General features: G+C 40.3%; 2 protein-coding genes across 2 annotated transcripts in view; one reads left to right on the top strand and one right to left on the bottom strand.

Moving 5' to 3' along the window:
• The window catches only part of mybpc3 (myosin binding protein C3), a 30,253-nt gene extending 19,252 nt beyond the window's left edge, over nt 1–11,001 (top strand). Inside the window, exons 22-30 of the mRNA XM_062989600.1 lie at nt 2,526–2,660; nt 2,802–2,969; nt 4,446–4,534; nt 5,176–5,371; nt 5,520–5,659; nt 7,551–7,710; nt 8,056–8,192; nt 8,415–8,601; nt 10,610–11,001. Coding sequence (XP_062845670.1) covers nt 2,526–2,660; nt 2,802–2,969; nt 4,446–4,534; nt 5,176–5,371; nt 5,520–5,659; nt 7,551–7,710; nt 8,056–8,192; nt 8,415–8,601; nt 10,610–10,641 — 1,244 coding nt within the window. The 3' untranslated portion in view covers nt 10,642–11,001. The remainder of the gene's footprint in view (nt 1–2,525; nt 2,661–2,801; nt 2,970–4,445; nt 4,535–5,175; nt 5,372–5,519; nt 5,660–7,550; nt 7,711–8,055; nt 8,193–8,414; nt 8,602–10,609) is intronic.
• lin7c (lin-7 homolog C (C. elegans)) lies at nt 127–21,545 on the bottom strand. Its single transcript, XM_062989599.1, has 6 exons — nt 21,405–21,545; nt 18,336–18,454; nt 16,861–16,932; nt 16,268–16,477; nt 15,730–15,893; nt 127–308 (listed from the first exon to the last, which is right to left on the bottom strand). Exons 1-6 carry the CDS (start codon nt 21,439–21,441, stop codon nt 290–292), a joined length of 621 nt encoding a protein of 206 aa, XP_062845669.1. The 5' UTR covers nt 21,442–21,545; the 3' UTR covers nt 127–289.
• Nucleotides 21,546–22,303: the final 758 nt, after the last annotated feature.

Genomic DNA, 22,303 nt, shown 5'->3' with positions numbered 1-22,303 from the left:
TAGAAGCCAAGTAGAAGCATTTTACTAGTGATTGTACACTTTGGGTTCATACTGTATATTTTAGCACTTTTATTTCAGAAAGTGTCGAGTGTAACTGTGAACACAGTACTGCTGTTTTTGCAAAATGTCCAAAGTTTATTTTGGGTGTCAGTAGCAGGGGGTCAGAGTTGAGGTGCTTTGTGCATGCTGCTGTCAGGGCGACCTTTCTTTTGACTGCTCCATTCTTGCCACCTGGAGCCACTCAGCCACGCGTCATCATACCAACATTTTGTATGCCGTCGCCTCTTGTTTAAGGGGGTGTTGATTGCCTGAAATAAGATTTAGGACACCTTCAGGATAGCCAGCCAAACTTAAAAGAGTAAAAGACGTTTTGTGTGTTAGCTGAAACGTTATCTGGTGTAAAAATGCAGCCTGGTGTAGCTGACTCTCCAGTATAATACATTAAATTACAAAAGTATTTTTGGCATTCTTTACTATAAATAATCACTTGTTAGCGTAAGGCTGTGTTCAGGAACATGATGTACACAAGCCACTAGACTACAGGGAGGAGGGGGGAGGACACACAGCTGCATTGCTGCCGTCAACAATCACGATCACAGCTTTCAGAAGACAGCACGGGACAGGAGTGCAGCAGATAATAGCGAAAGGCCTGAACGAAAGCAACCAAGGCTAGACAGGACAAGACAGTATTCAGAAACCATCGCAGGAACACTAGACCAGCCTGAAGAATAGAAGCATCCAATCAGCAAGATGACCAAGCCCATGCTGCCCAAAACTGCAGAAAAAAAGCCGGCAGAGAAGAAACCAGACGACGCGCCAGCGGAGGTCAAGGAGCCTGAGGCAGAAGCACCACCTGCGCCACAAGAAGACACGGCACCTGAAGCAGCCGTACCCTCAACCGAGGAACCTGTTCCTGCTGAAGGAGAAACTCCTGCACATAGTACAGATGGAGAAGCAGTGCCAGCAGAGGGAACAGTGCCAGAGGAGGGAGCACCACCAGTTGAGAAACCTGCCCCCCCACCTGAGCCTGAACCGGAGCCAGAACCTGTTGGCAGTAGGAATCTGATTCTAAAACTCTTTGGGAGAATGTGCTTAATGTTGCTTTGTGAATAATCTGAATGTAAATGATGAACTATTAAGTAGCAATTGGTCTAAAGGGTCATGGGAGTTTGTAGTAGTGCTACAAATGCAGTTTGTTGAGCATGTAGTGTTCCTTTTTGCAGGCAGCATGGATTTAACTGTTGCTTTTATAGGGCAAAGCTGTAACCCAAGCCTAGAGCACTGTTAGCAAGAGCTAGTATGAGACACTTTGTTTGATATCACTATTGTGTGTCCATCAGCGAGCTTTACGCATTTAAAAGAAGATCTCAGTCAGGTAAGATTTCAGTCACTGTTAATCATGGTCATTTTGCAGCCTAAATTTGAGCAGCTCCAATTTTATCCAAAACAGAAACAAAAAAACTTTGTTGCTTCTCAAACAAGTCACAAAGAATCAGTCCTACAGCATTCAGAGTACATAAACCAGTCAGGACAAAACCACATGCTAACTATTTCTGTTCTGGAACAAGCCTCAACATTAGCAGCACCTGTATGATTGTGAGGGTATCACCGCTAACCCAACTTTAACTCGTGCTCATTCAAGCAATGGCAGTTATGCTCAACTATAAAAGGCAGCTTGCCATGAAGGCCGGCTGCACGGCTCGGTTAGACCTTTAAATTTCATTGGTCTAATAGTTTCCATGCCTTAGTTCTCAGGCTGGATAGTGAAAGAACACTGGATCGAAAATATCCTCTTGACACGTCCTCGTAAATCCTACAAAGGCTTTTGATTCTCAATTCGGTTTTGGTGGCTTAGTTACCAAGCGACTACGGTGGCTAAGTTACTCGACTAAGCCTCAGTAAGCTGGCATTGCAAATCAGATTTCCACTGTAAATATACACATCAAGCTGGTGGGTATTTCAGCAAGTCCAAATCAAATATAGCTAAAAATGGAAAAATTGCCAAGTCACAGCTAAATGACACATTTTATTAATGTTGTATTCCATAAATTGAAACAAAATACTAATTTTAATACTATTTTGCATTGGAGCTAAAAGTATTTCACTTATTTTTCTGTACAATGTTGTTCAGATGGTCTTGTGTACATGTTATATACTGTATGTTATAGATGTTATATATGTATATATACGAAGTATTAGGCTTATGTTAAAGGAGTTCTGGCGACTGTATGGAAAGTGTTTCTCCAGAACATCCTGCCTTCTGTTTGTGTCTTCTGGCTTTTTAAGGGCTCGTTTATTGTTCCTTTAATTGTATCCATCCGTCTTTTATTTTCAACTGTTTCAAGCACAATTATTTTTCACTAAGTTGGATCCTATCATTTAATCCATTATGTTTCAATTAACTTCTAGATTTAGTGCTGATTTATTATAAATTAGATAAATATGTACATATGCTACCCAACAAGCCTCGGATCACAGTAGAATCAAGTCATATCTCCTAATAATGTTTTTGTACTGTTCCACAGCACCTTCCAGTGAGCCCGTAGGCCTTTGTGTGGACGACATCAGTGACACTACTATCACTCTGAAGTGGAGGACTCCGGAGAGAGTGGGCTCAGCTTCAATCGATGGCTATGGGGTCGAGTACTGCAAGGAAGGCAGTAAGTTTTGTATAAATGTATATAAGACTAGAAACCACAGAATCACTTTGTTAAACTGGCTTTAAACGTTGTTGCTCTGAACCCGATGTTGCACCCGTTTACTACTGACATTCTGTACTGTGATTTTTCATTCTCTTTTAGCTGATGAGTGGATTCCAGCATTTGAAGGCCTTACTGAGAGAACCTCCGTGATTATTCGTGACCTCCCCACAGGAGAAAAGATGCATTTTCGTGTTCGAGCTTATAATGTGGCTGGACCGAGCCCCCCCGCCACTCTGCCCCAGGCCGTCACCATCCGAGAGATCATGCGTGAGTTTAATACACCAAAAATAACTAGTTTGTTTAGTGAAAACTAGCCTATAGCTAGTGTAATATTAACAAGTAGCTAGTTAGGAGTTAGGAGCCTAAAAATAAAATGATAAAATGAAAAGATTGATGATTAGCAACATGCTATTGATCCGATTTAGCCATAGCTCTGGAAATGTTTTTTTATCACCTATATTTCCAGCCATCACAGCCCTCCCGTAAACCCCCTCAGGCCCGGAAATACAGATAACACATTTCTGAAACAAACCTAAATGAATCTAATAAACACCTCGATACAAATAGATTACAGATGTATTAGCTTTTGTTTGAAGGCTTCCTGAAACCTGGCCTGGTAAACAATGTGGTGTGAAGCCTCTGGGTTACAATAGCTTGTATGAGTCATGGCAAAGTTTTCCATGAAGGATTCAAGTGAACCTCCTTATTAGGTTCCTTAAAGAAGATTCATGTTCATTTTAATCCCATTTCATCTCATTTCCACGATTATGTGCTTGGCCTCGTCTTTCATTCCTGCTAATGTTAACACCTGGTCTGGCTGTTATTATTCCTGAGGCCCGGGGCAGTTTCTTTAACATGGCATAGTAGCAAAAACCTGGCTTGGTTTAGCACTTTGAAACCTACTGCACATAAAAGCAATTCAATCCCATTTTATCTCTTAACAGATTCGCTTCTTACATAGTGAAGGGGCGCTGGGTAAAAATGGTCTAGTGTACAGACCAGATCTGCTGTGGTGACCCCTATAAGAAATACAATACAGGAGCTGCCAAATAAAATCTGCTGTTTTAGACAACCTTAGGCTCTTGAAACATGGAACAACAAAAATATAAACTGACTGAGATGACTGAGGCAATCAGGACAAATGAGGCATAGTACTTACATGTCGATGTTTAGCTGCATAAATGCATGTGTGTGGAGCATGGCTATTAGGCAAAGGAGACCCTAAAACAGGTGATGTCAGTTTGCTTTGTTGATAAGTTTCAAAACTGTCTATATAACTGCCTATATAAATGCTCAGAGCATCAAGAGAACAGATGCGACTGGGATAGGATGGATCACACAGATCTTGTTTGCAAACATCCATTCTCATCTTTCTGCCCATCAGCTATACACAACAAATCCCATTAGCATTAGGGTTTATTTTAGGTTTCATGCCCCCTACTCTACTTTTCCACTCACTGATAAACCCCTATCTTGCTAAGTGCTTATCTGGCAAAAGAGCGAGCCGCTTAATAAAGAAATGCTCTGCACATTAAGAACAGCCTCTACATGTGATCCTGCAGGATTACCTACTGAGCCTATAGACATCTTGATTGAGCCACATGAGAATTCGGACTTTGATTGCACAGATGACACCTCGAATTCAGTCCTCCAGTTATGCTGTGGCACCTGCTTAAATACCACTAGCATACTTATTCTAAGTGTTTATTCAAAGTTGTAATATTTTCTTTTGCATTCTGACAGAACGTCCCAAAATTTGGGTCCCACGTAATCTCCGCCAGACCATCATCAAGAAAGTCGGGGAGACCGTTAACCTGGTGATCCCATTCCAGGTAAGAAACAGCTGTCTTCATTGGTTCATTCTAATAAATCCGTCCATGTTTCCCAAACTCTCAGGAGTAGAGGTGGGGTTTGCATTTGTACAGTTTATTAGCTTACTATAAATCCTTTGAGACCAGGTTTCCCTTATTCAGTGGTGATTAATAACTAACTCTATTACTGCAGTTGTAGCTGGCACCTTGTTGACCTCTTTAGTCTCTTATCCCATCTTTGGCCTTCAACTGGAGTCCAGAGTAAAATTTAAACCCCCCTAGAGTCCCTACAGTACTGTGTTTTATGCGAGTTAGTTTAAGGAGGTGGACCTTTGCTTCTAGTCTCGTAATGCTATTAATACACATAGCTAAGTAACATAGCTAAAACCCGATGACAGCGGCTGCACACAGACAGAGGTGTTAATAACACAAAACTGAACAGCAGCTGAGAAAGCTCAGTGATGAACTGTGTTATTGAAAAACAGGATCTGAAATCCCAGCGGTGCTATCGGGCCGCTGGGCGTCTACACAGACATGATTGACTATGTGTCTTGTGTCTTAAATGACTATTGCTATGTGAGCAATTACAGTCCATAACCATGAATGCATTCGTATTTGTATGCAAGTGAATACAAAAGGCTATGTTTCTTTACCTCCTCCAGGGTAAACCTCGGCCAAAGGTAACCTGGACAAAAGATGGTGAGCCCCTCGACCCAAAACAGGTGAGCGTGAGGAACAGTGAGACTGACAGCATCCTCTTTATCAGGAGGACAGAGCGCAAGGACTCTGGGAAATATGACCTTCAGGTGCAGATTGAAAATGTAGAGGACAAAGCCACAGTGACCATTCAGATTGTGGGTGAGTTCTCCAACCAGCATTCGTACAATCACATCCGTTAGATTTCCTGCCCTTTTTTATTTAAACATTTCTTAATTGAAAGTGTGGGTGGTTCTTGCTAAATGTTTTTGATTCAGTCAGCAAATGCATGTTCTCTTTTATCTGCAAGACTTACCCGGGTCTCCTCAGAACCTGAAGGTGGTGGATGTATGGGGTTTTAATGTGGCGCTGGAGTGGAAGCCTCCCAAAGACAATGGCAACTGTGAAATTACCGGCTACACCATTCAAAAAGCTGACAAGAAGACAATGGTATGTAAACATAGCTGGGATAGTTACGAGGACTGGGACAGTTTACATTACTACAGTTATAAGTTCATATCACATAAGGCTTTAATTCTGCAGTGCCATGTAGTTCTTTTTTCTTAATCAAATTATAAACATTGGGTGTTATATTATCTTATCTCATTAATATTAAGTTTTATAGCCGCTCAGGTGGCGCAGCGGTAAAAAGAAACGCGCTGCAACCAGGGCTGGATTCTGAGAAGCGTCGTATCGAATCCAGCCTTGCTTTACCGGTTCGAAGCTGAGTGGCTATATGAGCAACGATTGGCCGGTTGCTCATGTGGGGGGTGGGACAAAGAACCGGATGTGGGTCTCTCTCTGTCAGAATGCGATTGCGTTCTCTGCCGGCTGATTGGAGGCGCTTACACAGAGATGGGAGGGGGTGCCCTTAGGGTGTGTCTCTCCGCATGCAACGCTAGGTGGCGCCAAACTCGTCAATGTGTGGGTGGCAAAGATGCATCTGGCTGCTGCTCGTGTTTCGGAGGGGATACGGGTTAGCTTCAATCACCTCCGTCAGGGCAGGGTTCGGCATAGACAGAGAGGAAGCACGATGCTAATTGAACAATTGGATGCGCTAAAAGGGGAGAAAAAGGGGTAAAAAAAATAAAATAAAATAAATAAATAAATCAATAAATATTAAGTTTTATTGACAAATAGAAAGCAAGAATTTGGCATTAAGGTTCATCTTGAAAACAAGATGCACCATATAAACCTAGACGCTAGTGGCTCTACTCAGGAAAAACCTGCATGCTGGTACTTAATCTGAATGGGTAAACTTTGGCCACCACTTTTTGTTTTCCAATTTTTTTTTTGTGGCTTTTTTGTTGTAGCCACAGTTTTGTTCTAATGTGGCTAAGCATCCTGCAAACTTGGTTCATTTTTAATTTTTGCAGCTACAGGGAAAAATCTGGCACAGGCACGATCCACCCTGTTACAATTAGACATGAAGAAAACATATAAAAAAAAACAAAGGGACAAAACCTAATCTTAAAAAGTTCTATTTCTTTTATATTAATTCTATTATGTAAGAAAACATCTCCTATCGTGTCAGTGCAAAGGAAACAAATAGAAAAACAAATCTCTCTCTCTTCTAAAATCTGACCAGGTAAGGACGGGCAGCTAAGCTCCCTGATACACTGTAATTGAGTAATGTATGTTAGCTATGTGCACAGGAATAGTGTGGAACTCGAGTGCTCCTCTCGTGACATGGTTGGCTACTTGTTCGGCATGCCTTAGTGAGACGGCAGGACAACACGTAACTGGAGACCAGTGTCCCAAAATGACCCTCGCTGCTCCTCAATTGTGAGCAGAACTATAGGGGTGAAGATTCTGGGTCATTGTGTTTCACACTGCAATACCTCAGACAGAAATTAGAGATGCCCTGTTGCTAAATATAAAAGCATTTTAGATTTAGATCTCTGGTTACGGAACCTGTTTAAAGCGTGCTATTTCATTCCAGCATTAAAGTTAATAGACTGTAACATTTAAGGCTGATGGTGTGTAGTTACATGTTAACATAAGGTAAAATTTTTAGAATTTTAGGGTTTAGAACATGTTGCAGAGTAAAAGATGTAAAAGTAATGGATTAGCTTCTAGAAGTTTTGGCCCTATACAGCATAGTACATGACAGAAATGAAGGTTTGCATAAATCATGCAGTAAGCAGAACTGCTTTTTAACTAAACAGGCACAAATTCCAACAGATGCTCTGCAAAATTTCCTAAATTGACATTCCACAGTTGGGTGTGGGGGGATAGTTGGGGGTTTAATGCCCACGGTTTCACTCCAAAATGGTGGTGAAATTTTTTAAATACATATTTGCATTTTCTAAATGTGTGCACGTGTGTGTTCGCTTTACAGGAATGGTACACCGTTTACGAGCAGTATCGCCGCACTAACTGTGTGGCGTCTGACCTGATCATGGGAAATGAGTACATATTCCGAATATTTGCTATCAACATGGTGGGCCTGAGTCCAGAGCCATGCCAGTCTAAAGACAGCATCTATATCCAGAAAACAGGTACAAATCCACCTACTAGACACACTAACCACACTGCTTATAAATAAGCTCATATCAGAACCACATTCTGTTCCACCTTGCAGACTTTAACTGGTCAATCATGTCCAGTTGCTGGGGCCTGAATGGTCCTGCTTTCTGAATGAGAGGAGTGGCATTCTTTATTCCATGTAATGAGCTGTATTAGGTTTCTGTGAACTTGTGTGATTAGACAAAGGTCGATATTGAGATGCATTAATCTTTTTATGCTTTGTCTAAAGGATATGCGTTATTGCATGTATTACAGCATTTTACCACCTCTGCTCAGACATTCTGATGTAATCCCTTAAAAATATGTTCTGTCCAAAGGCATCGATTATAAACCTCCAACATACAAAGAGCATGACTTTTCAGAGGTGCCCAAGTTCACACACCCCCTGGTAAACCGCTCGGTCATCGCAGGGTACAATGTCACACTCAGCTGTTCTGTAAGAGGCATTCCTAAGGTAAGCACATAAAGGTAACCTTTGACATGAAAGGTCATAAGGCTTTATTATCACGTCAATGATCTTTTTAGAATGTTCCTGGTTGCACAAGCTACTTTACCAAATGAACTGAAAGCTGTACACCTTTTTATACAGTTCATGGAACAATGTTAAGCTCTGGGGAAAGAAATCACAATATTCTTGTATCCTGAGGTTCCTCTCTCTGTCCAATTTTATACCCAGCCAAAAATAACATGGTACAAGAACAAGATGGACATCACAAATGAAGCCAAGTACCGCATGCTCAGCAAGCAGGGAGTTTTGACTCTGGAGATCAGAAAGCCATGTCCTTTTGATGGAGGGGTGTACATGTGCAAAGCTGTTAACGCCAGCGGAGAGGACATGGTGGAGTGCAAGCTGGAGGTTCGACGTAAGTATTCTTCTTATTATTTATGTTTTACAGAGGTAACGTCCCATGCAATCTGACAGTGCTGTCTTCACATTCTGAAAAGACGAGCAGTGTAGAGCTGAAATATAAGAATATTAAACGCATAAATTTCAGTTATCTGCATGCGTTTCTTTGATTAAAACAATTGTATGTCTTTTGTTGTATGCAGTCTTCACAACATTACGGTCTGTTTTTGTTCTGTTGTACTACACAACTTATAGATAAAATATGTATGCATATATGTGATATATGTGTGACACCTCAGTGTTATCATATATGAATTGGACCCTACAGTGACTTACTTGACTGCACCTTATACAAACTATATATGAGCATTGGTGCCAGAGAACCAACAGAGAAGCTACTGTGGCTTAAATTGCAGATAATTTTAATAACAGTTATAAAGGGAACGTGTCACAACATACAGTGCATCAAACCATTTTGTATATGACAGTTTAAGTACCCATGCCTGCCCATTATCAAAAGCACCTTAGAAATAGACATCAGTCGCAATGGGAGAAGTTTAACTGGTCAGACAAACATTGCTTTTTCCAAGATCATGTGGACAGCTGGGCATGTGTTCAACCATGGAAGAGATGGCACCAGGACGCACTGTAGAATGATGCATCTCACAATGTACTGAAGGTTAAAGACTTGTTGATAATGTTCTGGTCAATGTTTCTGTGATCAGAGAACAGAGTTAGGTGGGTGGTCATAATGTTTTGGCTCATCTGTGTATATTCTAATGATCAGATTCCATGATTTCAATGTCATGAATTATTCTGCATGCTGTTTTGTATTTTTCAACATAAATGATTTAGAAACTTTTTTATTTAAGTACATAAAACCCAGAGCTATTAAAAGTGAAAAATCCAGAATTAGCCACAGTTTGGCTAGGTACTTTTAATGAGTGAATGGGCTTTATGTATTTTAATTAATACATTTAAAAATGTGATATTTTGGCATGTGTCAAACAGTCTTTTTTATTTTGGATGATTAACGTTTTACAACTGAACCTGAGAAGGTATCTTGGGCTATGAAAAACACAAATATTTGAAGTTCTTCCTATCAGACAAAGAGATTTGCAATGACGGCGAGTACGTGAAGAAGGTTGACGGGGGTAGGGGTAAATAAGGGTAAAATGTTGGACATAAGCAACCAAGCTGGCCCAGGAGCAAATGAGACTGTAGTGTGAACATAGCCTAAGCATACATTCCAGTGGTTCAGCATGGATTCTTTTACATGGATCCATAAGTCTGAATGTGTGTCATTCTTTCCTGTCTCTCTTTACTCTTTGCTACTGACTCTCCTAGCTCGTGAATAAAGTCAGGTTTGCTCTGTCTGAATTAATGACAAGGTAAGCTCATCACCACTACAAAGTCATAGTCATTTGCATGAATTATCACTGGAGGCTTTGGATGTGTTTTAAAGAAAATGTTTACACTGTGCAGAGAACCAGAACATTTAATACTGGAAAGCTGGAACTAAGTGTTAACGCTGCGTTAAAAGAATTTCTTTAGTGGCATATTTGCCCCTAAAAGAGCGGTTCATGGGCAAAGCCATGTTTAGTATTGGCTGTATAATGTTCTATTTTTAAGGAATTTAAAACAGGCAGTTATCACGGCCTTCTCCGAACATGCCAAACATTAATCCACGGGCCCAAGTAATTAAGACAGATACTCTTAGTGTCATTAATGTAACCGTTCCAGTGGGAAATGAACAAGTGTCAAGTGTTTGAGAGCAAAAAACACATGTACTTTTGGTTCCTGTTTGGACTGGTGGTTGTCAATGCGTGAAAAATAATGTAAAAAAATGTAATCTAAAAAAATGGTACTAATGAGTAGCTTTAGTCACTGCTAGGTCAACAAGTATGGTTCAAAATACTAACCGACAATAAATCATCATAAAATGCCAAAAACGCTGTATGCATCTAAATGGCAGTGTTGTCCTATAAATGTGCATTTTGACTATTTCTGGCTTTTCTTTATAGCTCAAATTGCCAAAGAGGAAACCAAGAAGTGAGACTTATCTCCAGATTTGGACACGGTGGGGCCTCATGTGTCTGTCCAGGCGTCACACTGAGCTCAGGATACATCAAAGGTCACAATACAGAGCAGAAAGAGATCATTGTGTTCACCCACATCCCCACGGTTTCTATACATTACTTCATGTAGCTATGCATTCTTTCATTGATGTGTCTGTTGCTTGTGTTCATTTCATTTTATTAGTTTGACGTAATTGAAATAGTTCATCGCTGTTGGGTTTAAATGATGCGTAGAAATCATTATAATCACCTCAAAGTTTGTGTTGTGTTCTCTCTTGCACCTTGCAATGCTTTATGTAATTTATCGAAAAATAAATTTAAATTGACTCTCAATACAAGTTTCTTTGCTGATTTAATGTTCAGACATTCAAGTATTAATAGAGCTGTACTGAGAAAGAAGCCATTCATTTTTATTTTAGAGGATCTGAGTTTGTGTATGTAAACAACTAAGGGTTAAAGGCCTTGTTTAAGGGCCCAACAGGAGATTGTTGGCTGTGGTTGGGCTCAAACCAGCGACCTTTTGATCAGCCACTACAACTGCACCCTCTGCAAATGTTAAAGATCCAACCATCATAAGCTATGGTATATGGTCCTGTCTAAACTAGCTCAGCCTGATCTTAGATCCGTTTTAAGGAAAAACTGCCTTATTCTTGGTAAAATACGGCACTGCCAACAATGACATACTAATTACATCTTTACACCAGATTAGAAATAACAAAGACAAAAATGCAACTGTGGATTTAAAGTATTGCACGAGCCAAAAATACAATGGTTTTTATAATAAAGAGCAAATAACATTCAATTATTAGTTCTAGCCTGACAGACATGACAAACAGGATGTGTGTCCAGGGGCCCAGGTCACAGACATGTCTGGAATGCTACCATGCCTGCATACAGTACAGGACTGAAGAAAATCAGGTGGCTGATATATGGCCAATGCATGCCAGGCTTAAAATAACATGGCCAGTGGAAGGATTGTTCCATATTTGAAGGACCGTAGTGAATAATGACCTGCTCTGGCATTTTGCCCTACAGCAGTGCAGATGTCTGCTCCCTTAGAAATGGGCTGGGTGTTTAAACACCATGCATACATCCTACACTCCATTGTACACACTTAGCAACCAGTGCATTTAGCTTCTACAAACATTTATTAGCCATTGTATAAGCTTATAAGCAACATCAGCTAAACGTTGCAGTTTGCAGCTGGAATCTTTGCAGATTTCCACTTAATACGAGACCTCGGTTGTAGTTGTGTGTTTTTCTCTCTTACTGATGTGCCATAAATTTTGAATAGGAGACAAGATTGGACTGCAGGCAGGCCAATCAAGCACATGTGTTGTAGCAAGTGCAAAATCAGTCCTGGCATTGTCATGCAAAAACAACCAAGGACGTAACCTTGATGCAAGCACACGTCTTTAAAATCCAAATATATGCCACTGCGTGAAGGGTACCTTCACAAATATGCATGGCTATATTTAACACAGCAGCATGACGGCTTCTCGTGCAATGTTGTCTAAGGACTTAAAGGTCATGCACGTTCAACTGTGATTTCTGGTCTTACCCCACACAGACTTCTCCAGAGATTTCTCCAGTTACTGAATGTTTTCACAATATTATGTACGGCCAGTGGTGAACGACCTAAATTATTTGCTATCTTGCCTGAAAAATCTTTTTATTCACTCACAAAATTTGGCACAAGGAGGTGATCCACCACACACTGTTTGAACAACTTGGGTTTGACATATGGATGCTTAAGAAAGTGCTAAACACGCCAAGAAGGTGCAGGGGTGGAGATGAGCAGAACATCCATGTGTCACACTGGCAGCAGGCCTATATCTCATCATTAACACGGTTCAAAGTTTTTGCACCTTAGCCCTGTTATTAACAGACCACCGGAGAGTGACTGTATGCTCTTGGAATCACAACCTGAAACTGAGCGCTCAGTCCTGACAAGGGTCTACAAGGAACAGACAACATACTTAAGGATGTTTATGTTAATGATGAATTGCTGTGGCACCATTTACATGTGCGACAACATGAGTCACTTATGATTGTAAATGATTGCAGTGCAAACAAGTGAGGAATAAGAGCCTTGCTCAGGGTCCCAGACAAGGCAACTTGGGTCGTGGTGATGGGGTTTGAACTATTAACCATCTGATCAATAGTCCAGCACCTTAACCCGCTGAGCTTTAACCACCTGCGTACTTGTTAATAAAACTAAAGTTAATGTCTTGTTTTTATATATAACTTCGCTTCTTACAAATACCTTGAGTAATTGCTTTATCCAGATCAGGGTTGCAGTGAGAGCAGGGTTACAGACAGAGCAGCAGACTATTGCAGGGCATCACACACTCACCCATCCACAGAACTACATGATTTTACCATTTTCCCCTAATCTAGTCATATCCAGTTACCCAATTGTATCTCCTCTACTGCTGCAGACCACTACCGACTGAGTGTCGTACCTAACACACACCTCCTCCAACATGTACAGTTTGCCAATTTAAAACTTGCACAACCCCCCCCCCCCCACACACACACACACAAAGCCTATGTTGTTCATTTAAAACTACTAAATATTTACAAACGTTGATCTAGCTGCTGTTCCTTTATCACAAGTTTTTAAAGCCATTCAAATGTGTATCCTTACAGCTCCCTCTAGAGGTAAGAGCTGAACTTTGATAATGTGCAGTAAATACAGAAAGCACAAGCATATATAGTGTAGTATGCAGCAACACATGAATCTCCTGGAGTACAGTAACTGTTTGTAACCAGAGGTGAGTATGTATTCCTGGTACCTGTTTTAATCAGATCATAACAGCATGATTTTGGGAGATGGAAGAAACCCAATGTGAACACAGGAAATGTAAAACTCTAGACAGGTAGAGATTAGAGGTAGGGCAGCACCAGTGGGGACACACAACCCTGGAGCTGTGCAGTAACAGTAAGACAAGAAATGGGTTCTTAGGTGGTGCGATGGTCTAATAAACTAGCCCACCACTACTAAGATCACGAGCTCAACAGTTCAATGGTGTCCAACAGACAAAATTGGTTGTGTCTAAAGGAGGACAAGGTTAAATAAGCTCCTCATTTGCTTTATAAATGCGACTTCCGCTGGCTGGTCAAGGAACCATATAGTATGACTCAGGCAGGTGAAAGAAGCAGGAGGCAACTTCACACGTGTCAGAGGAACCAGATGAAAGACTGTAGCTTCTCGATCAGGGCAGGGGTGGTGCAGGAAGTCGCATTTGAATCAGAAACAGATCAGAAACACATTCATTTATTCATTCACTCATTACAGTCACAAATTAATCTCACATTTTTTGACTAAAAAAACTTTATAGAGAGCAGCCAGGACGTGAAGCAAGACGTGGTGCACCAACAATACCTTCCGTGTCACTGTGTTGCCATTACACCCCAAAACAACTGCAGGGCTCAATCCTGAAGGATGACGGTTTACATATCAAACAAAAGTGGACAAGGAACTAATAACAGAAAGCAAAGCAGAAATAAAAAAGAGAGGCCAGTATTAATTAGTCGTTTATTTTTGTGCAGTTTTAAATCTCATTTGAAAGAAAACCTCGTTGGTAATTTTATACATCCACATAAAATGTAAGACAAAATACCCGGAAGAAGAGAAATATCAAATAAAATAACATAAAATCATTCAGTAAAGTCTGAAACTAGCATACTGGACATTCAATATGATATCAAATATTTGGTCTTTGTACTCGAAAATGAAGGGAAAACAAATACAAATAGTTCCTGTGAAAAATCATTTATCAAAAAAGGGGAAGCAAAACATCAAGAGATGCAGTTACAAAAATAGTAAGCCTCCAAAAAGTGGACAACGATGCAGGAGTGGTGAAGAGCTAAGCAAAAAAGAAAAAGCCTTATTGCTTAGTGTTATATTGGGTCATGAAAACTTGGAAAATGAATCAAGCACCTGAGCTCAAGAGCAGAGACGAAGTATCAAATCTTTTTATTTTGAAATGTGATTTTTTTTTAAGGACCGTTTTTACATTTCCAATCACATGGAGGTTTTTTAATGCTGGAGATTAGAGCACCCGACCAGCCTTCCTCTCTAAGCACCAATGCGTCACACAGCACCGATGATTCATGGACGTCTAAAATTAGATACATGCTAAATATTTTATGACAGAGTGTTAGACAGCGAAAACATGCATGTTTAAGGTTAAAAAGACTTAAATTTTTTACTTAATCAGTCAGAAGTGAGCACAGGAACAAGATTAAAACGTGATGCTTTTTTGGGAAGGCTTTGTGAGTCAAATTTTGTGATGCTATAAAGAGGATAGGAATACCAGTGTTCACTGAACAAGTCAAGTAAAAATAACAGAACAGAGAAACAGAAAGTAAATGACAACAAATCATATTAAACTACTGCAGATTAGCCAAAATAATAGAGTAAAAAAACTATGCTACTGTATACACATAAAACTTCTGTGTACTTCTAGTGTTCATTTTAAATGAAATAAATATCTCAACATAATTAAATATTTCCACAAAGTCATATCTAGGTGTTGGTTGAGGTTGACATATTTGTTCTTTTAAAGCAGCAATTTTAAACAATCTTGATTATACTTAAAGGGTTTAAAAGACGAGTGTTCATTCATTTTGTTCTTAAATCAGTAACAGTGACATACAGCATGATGGGAAATTTATAAGAGAACCAGATTTTTATTCCTTTTGCTTTTGAGGCACTTTTAACTTTTATTTAATTCATTCAATACATTTTTTTTTATATAAATCACCTCAGAAGCGAATCGAACGGCCTTTCAGCAATCCCAGCCGGTCAACCTTGACTGACACAGGATGGTGTACAATGCGTGTCGGTGTGTTTCTGAGTGTAACTATGTAAAACAGTATGTTTAAAATCAAAATGGTAAAATCTTTAGAAAATTCAAGAAAGGCAGAAAAAGAAGTGCCGTGTATGAGGTCAATCCCTGGGTAGAGGAAGAAAAGTTGGGTTGAAGAGGGGCAGATAAAAGATGGGGGAGAGTGAGAGAGTAAGACAGGGCATTATGGACACAGGCAGGTTACCCTACTGTGGGTAGTTGTTCTGTTGGCGGCGTTTAGCAGATCGCATCTTTTCAAACCTAGACTCCATCTCTTCCAGCACTTTAGGGGTGTACCGGACCACGAGTTTGACTGTGCCCTGTGCCGCCTTTAAGAGCTCCACTGCTTTCTCATGGTGCTCCCCCTCCACGCTCTAAAAATTAAAAGGCAAGAAAAAAATCAAATATGACTAACTTCTTGGAAAGCATTTTTGTTTCTAGCAGTAAACAGATGTGAATTGATTTAACAAGACGTACTAGATCTATACTGTCGCCTACATGTATGTACATGGATGTAGTGGTGTTTGTCTTTCTACAGTTTCTTTCTTTCTTTATAAACTCAGTAAACTCTAAAGACGCTCGGTTAGGCTTTTTAATTAGACACACTTATCTGGTTTATGCATTCATTCATTATTTTATAAGCTAACAAACACTACAAATAACATTTGTAATACTGAGAGTGAGAATGTGCACAGGAACAATAAGAACATCACTCAGCCACCGAAATACATGAAAGCGTCCTTCATACCACTCCGTTGACAGATAGCAGCTGGTCCCCCCTCTTGAGGCCACCGTGGCGGTCAGCAATGCCACCGGGGATGATTCGGGAAATGTAGATGGGCGAGTTCTGCTCCTTTCCTCCCATGATGTTAAAGCCCAGACCCTCCTCAGTCTTAGGGAGCTCCACTACACGAGGGTGTGAGTGTCCCTCACTGGCAGCAAATGCAGCCACTGTGGCCTAGGAAAAAAGCAGAAAACATGAGTCCTCTGCAACGTGTGTATACAACAGCCACAGAAGTAGAAAACAACAAGTGTAAAGTCTTACACCATATGGCCAAAAGTATGGGGACCAAAATTATTACAAAAATAAGGAGGAATGCCAATTTATATGAGATGAGCACCTCTCCCTTATTTTTATCTGGGTGTGGGACAGGCACCAAGAGTGCAATGACAGGTGCACTTTCCAATGGTTAGGCTGTTACACCACCCCGGTCCCAAAACATAGCCAATCATGTCTGTGTATACGATTGACGGGATAATAACACTGCTGAGATTTGAACCCCGATAGTGGGCTACAGCTGCACCACCTAAGCACCCTGTCCACCTCTTCTATTTTATTACCTTCGCTGTGGCATTGGCTCTGACTTCCGGGCTGCTGTTAATGTCCACTGTCTCATACACATGTTCATAAACCTGCGAGCATAAAGGAATAAAGGAAGACAACAGGGAAAAAAGAGAACATTAAACATTGTAATAACATAACTGTAACATAAATTATATAACGGTGCAGCCAAAATGTACGATCTATGTCAAAAAAATTTTTTTAAGCATCCTGCAGGAACAGCGTTATTTTAGGAGCTGTTAATTACTGAGAACTCAAAATGCAGGAAGTATCTGATCCTACATTTGCACTCCTATTCTTGGGATGCTTTAAGAAAACAAGTTTCTGGAGCTGCTAATAAGCAGTAGGTCAATAAACAGCTTGAAGTGGATTGCAGTGTTGAGTTACTAAGCAGCCAGGCTCATCAACCATCGAGGCATAACTCAACCGTCACGCGTCGTTGGCTGAAGAACATCTCAAATTAGCTCATCGCTCCGAAAGCCGTAATCACACACTTGGGTGCCTCAAGTATGAGTAAAAAAACGTCACACTGCTCCACAGGGAGTCACATGGGCAACGTTCTGAGAGCTGAACTCACAACAAACTGAACTTCCTCCAGACATGAGCCAAAAGTGTCTAGGTACAAATCAGAGAAAAATATATGTCTCATTTTTTATTTCTTTTATTTTTGGATATTTGACACAGAAAATGCAGATACCAAATCATAGCATAACCAGTAAGATGATCATTTTTGCACCATGCTGTGTCTATGGCCTTTAGAGGTAGATGGTATAAAAGCGACAGATGACGAAGCAGCAGGGTAGAACAAACTCAACTGCCAGTAAATTTTGGATTGCAAAGTGTTACTGCACGGGTACTGAGTCCAAGACCCTCATCTCTAAGAAATGACAGGAGGAACTGTGAAGGCCAGTTTATTTGTGAATTTTAATTAGTCTTTCATCTTGGCAACAAGAAATGAATCTTCTGATTCATCTCATTAGTCAAATCAATTCTTAAGATATCATGCACAAGCCAACTGTTCAGCGACCAAGCCCCAAAATAAAACTATAAATAGATAATAAAATAATAAGCACCAAAAGCTGGGATGGGGCAGTTTAAGACTACGAATATCTTAAGCAGATGATGCAGAGTTTTAATTAAAAAAAAAACATCTGCAAAGAACTTGTCTTTTATTAGCAAGGATGGTTCGAGGCTAAATAAACCCCTCAGTTTAAGAACAATGTCTTTTAATGTACGATGGAGAGATTTTTTTGTCTTTTACCATCTACAGTGCATAATATAATCACTCAGCAAGCCCAAAAGATCACTTTGTCATACTGTTAAAAAAAATTTTAAATGGTACCACATGACAACAGTATAAATCAAAATTTGGCCACAACTTTGTTGCCATCTACAAAATACTTTTTGGCCTTTTCTCCACTATGTAAAAGAAAGATGAATGACTAGACTATATACTATAAGCTTATAAACGTACCTCTCGTACAGCGCTGCAGAATTCACTTTGCAAAACCCTCTGTAGGGCCTGCAGTTTCTGAGGTGGCACTTCTCCCGTTCTCTGGAGTTTGTCCAACAGCTCGACGGCACGAGAAATGTCTGAAAAGAAGAGAACTGTCAGGCAGGACAAGACCACAGACCAGGCCTACGTATTATTCAAGACCATCTGTGTATGAGATGTTTGGCATTACCTGGGTTTTACATCGCTGCTGCATTACACAATCTGGATCAAGTATAGTGTAGTGGAAAATCTGCCATATTACCAACAGTTGAAGAACGCATGAACACAGCCATGTGGTAAAATCTCATAAATACTTACTTATTAATAAATGTCATTTTTTTCTTTTTCTTTTTTTGAAAATCTAACTTTTACAACTCGGCTGAGTGATATTTTAGTAATACTTGGCGGACCTTGTTGCTGTGAGGCGACAGTGCTACCCACTTATACTTAAATAGGTAGTGCAATATTTTATATACAGTGTATCACAAAAGTGAGTACACCCCTCACATTTCTGCAGATATTTAAGTATATCTTTTCATGGGACAACACTGACAAAATGACACTTTGACACAATGAAAAGTAGTCTGTGTGCAGCTTATATAACAGTGTAAATTTATTCTTCCCTCAAAATAACTCAATATACAGCCATTAATGTCTAAACCACCGGCAACAAAAGTGAGTACACCCCTTAGTGAAAGTTCCTGAAGTGTCAATATTTTGTGTGGCCACCATTATTTTCCAGAACTGCCTTAACTCTCCTGGGCATGGAGTTTACCAGAGCTTCACAGGTTGCCACTGGAATGCTTTTCCACTCCTCCATGACAACATCACGGAGCTGGCGGATATTCGAGACTTTGCGCTCCTCCACCTTCCGCTTGAGGATGCCCCAAAGATGTTCTATTGGGTTTAGGTCTGGAGACATGCTTGGCCAGTCCATCACCTTTACCCTCAGCCTCTTCAATAAAGCAGTGGTCGTCTTAGAGGTGTGTTTGGGGTCATTATCATGCTGGAACACTGCCCTGCGACCCAGTTTCCGGAGGGAGGGGATCATGCTCTGCTTCAGTATTTCACAGTACATATTGGAGTTCATGTGTCCCTCAATGAAATGTAACTCCCCAACACCTGCTGCACTCATGCAGCCCCAGACCATGACATTCCCACCACCATGCTTGACTGTAGGCATGACACACTTATCTTTGTACTCCTCACCTGATTGCCGCCACACATGCTTGAGACCATCTGAACCAAACAAATTAATCTTGGTCTCATCAGACCATAGGACATGGTTCCAGTAATCCATGTCCTTTGTTGACATGTCTTCAGCAAACTGTTTGCGGGCTTTCTTGTGTAGAGACTTCAGAAGAGGCTTCCTTCTGGGGTGACAGCAATGCAGACCAATTTGATGTAGTGTGCGGCGTATGGTCTGAGCACTGACAGGCTGACCCCCCACCTTTTCAATCTCTGCAGCAATGCTGACAGCACTCCTGCGCCTATCTTTCAAAGACAGCAGTTGGATGTGACGCTGAGCACGTGCACTCAGCTTCTTTGGACGACCAACGCGAGGTCTTTTCTGAGTGGACCCTGCTCTTTTAAAACGCTGGATGATCTTGGCCACTGTGCTGCAGCTCAGTTTCAGGGTGTTGGCAATCTTCTTGTAGCCTTGGCCATCTTCATGTAGCGCAACAATTCGTCTTTTAAGATCCTCAGAGAGTTCTTTGCCATGAGGTGCCATGTTGGAACTTTCAGTGACCAGTATGAGAGAGTGTGAGAGCTGTACTACTAAATTGAACACACCTGCTCACTATGCACACCTGAGACCTAGTAACACTAACAAATCACATGACATTTTGGAGGGAAAATGACAAGCAGTGCTCAATTTGGACATTTAGGGGTGTAGTCTCTTAGAGGTGTACTCACTTTTGTTGCCGGTGGTTTAGACAATAATGGCTGTATATTGAGTTATTTTGAGGGAAGAATAAATTTACACTGTTATATAAGCTGCACACAGACTACTTTTCATTGTGTCAAAGTGTCATTTTGTCAGTGTTGTCCCATGAAAAGATATACTTAAATATCTGCAGAAATGTGAGGGGTGTACACACTTTTGTGATACACTGTATATATACAATAATCAGCCATAACATTATGACCACCTCCTAGTTTCTACACTCACTGTCCATTTTATCAGCTCCACTTACCATATAGAAGCACTTTGTAGTTCCATCTGTTTCTCTGCATGCTTTGTTAGCCCCCTTTCATGCTGTTCTTCAATGGTCAGGACCCCCACAGGACCACCACAGAGCAGGTATTATTTGGGTGGTGGATGATTCTCAGCACTGCAGTGACACTGACATGGTGGTGGTGTGTTAGTGTGTGTTGTGCTGGTATGAGTGGATCAGACACAGCAGATCCAGTCATACCAGTACAACATAATAACACCTGCTCTGTGGTGGTCCTGTGGTGGTCCTGTGGGGGGTCCTGACCATTGAAGAACAGGGTGAAAGCAGGCTTAAGAGGTATGTAGAGAAACAGATGGACTACAGTCAGTATTACAAATGTATATACTCACAAACACATATATACTAAAACAACTGTAATTATTAAAGAAATTATTACAATACTTGATTGTATAAATCAATGATTTGTATAGCCTACGGAAGTGTGAACTATGGAAGGGATTCAGTAACTGCTGTCTGGTTGGACGTTTGTGTCTTGTATTTTATAGTGTAAACACTATGTAGCACGGTCGTATGGGATTTGAGACACAGCCATAAGCAAATGTCTAGCACTTTAACCCGTACAACTAACATTGTTATTTATTTATTTAGGATTTATTTTAACGTCATACAGCTAACACTTTAATTCTGAATTCACTGCTTAAATGTCACGTTCCTGCCAAAACATATAAACACATGAAGCGTCATCAGATGGAAGCGCTAGTAAACGTTAGCTGTTGTTTAAAGCTAGCATCGTTACAGCTCCTCAGATTACAGCGCGTCTTTCACTGACGTTTAGTCCCTGAATTATTTATTACAATGTGCTATTTACCTCTTTCTAGTCGCACAGGTTCCCCGAGAGAGGCCATTTTCGCCCTGAATATTCCACTTCAGATTTTGTATAGTTAGCTTGGTAGCTTCTCCGCTTTATTTGTAGCAAGAGGCTAGCTCACTTCTCTAATGCAAAACAGATTATCGGGTGTGTCAAGGAGGATCCTTACTGCGCAACATATGCGCATATTGTGCGACTCATATATGCGCTATAACAATAAAAGTGGCTTTTCTGTAACCGACCACGATTCCTATTACAGCTGTAAATAAACATCAAATATAACTACTGTATTTGTAAATAAGTTCTTTTTATCGTTGTTCTGATGTTTATCCAGGCAGCTTGTTGTTAATATTTTATTTCACTGGTCATTTATTGGTTTGTATTACCATCTACTGGTGAAAAGGCATCATTATCCATACAGACATACAGCAGGACAATTGTGTGGGCATTTTACTGTCATGGTTTAACTCCACTTGCTCCCTTAGAGAGAAGAGCCAACCTGTCACCTGATTAATATAATATAATAGGATTTTATGTTATGATGAGAGCTGTATCTTCCAGGATGAGAATGATGAATTATATGCTATTGTATTTAGTCATCAGATCTAATCCCATTTACACATCTGTTAAACACTAATGTCCTAGTGTTTTATTAATTTGTCACCAGTGTGTATGTTTTAATCTTTAAATGTATTCATTAAAATCATATTAAAAGCTGGATAGAGCCTGTTTCCATACAATCCTATTGCACTGTAATATATAGTTACTAAAGACAGTACACACATAGTGTTTCACCCTTCAATGTTGGTTTGACTTGATGATTTAAACTCTGTCATTTTTCTTTTTGGTTGTTTTTGTTGCTTTTATTTTTATAATTTTACATTGCTTGACATTGTTTT

Source organism: Trichomycterus rosablanca, chromosome 27, assembly GCF_030014385.1.
Source record: "Trichomycterus rosablanca isolate fTriRos1 chromosome 27, fTriRos1.hap1, whole genome shotgun sequence".
Classification (NCBI taxonomy): domain Eukaryota; kingdom Metazoa; phylum Chordata; class Actinopteri; order Siluriformes; family Trichomycteridae; genus Trichomycterus; species Trichomycterus rosablanca.
This window is presented reverse-complemented; position numbering and strand designations above follow the sequence as displayed.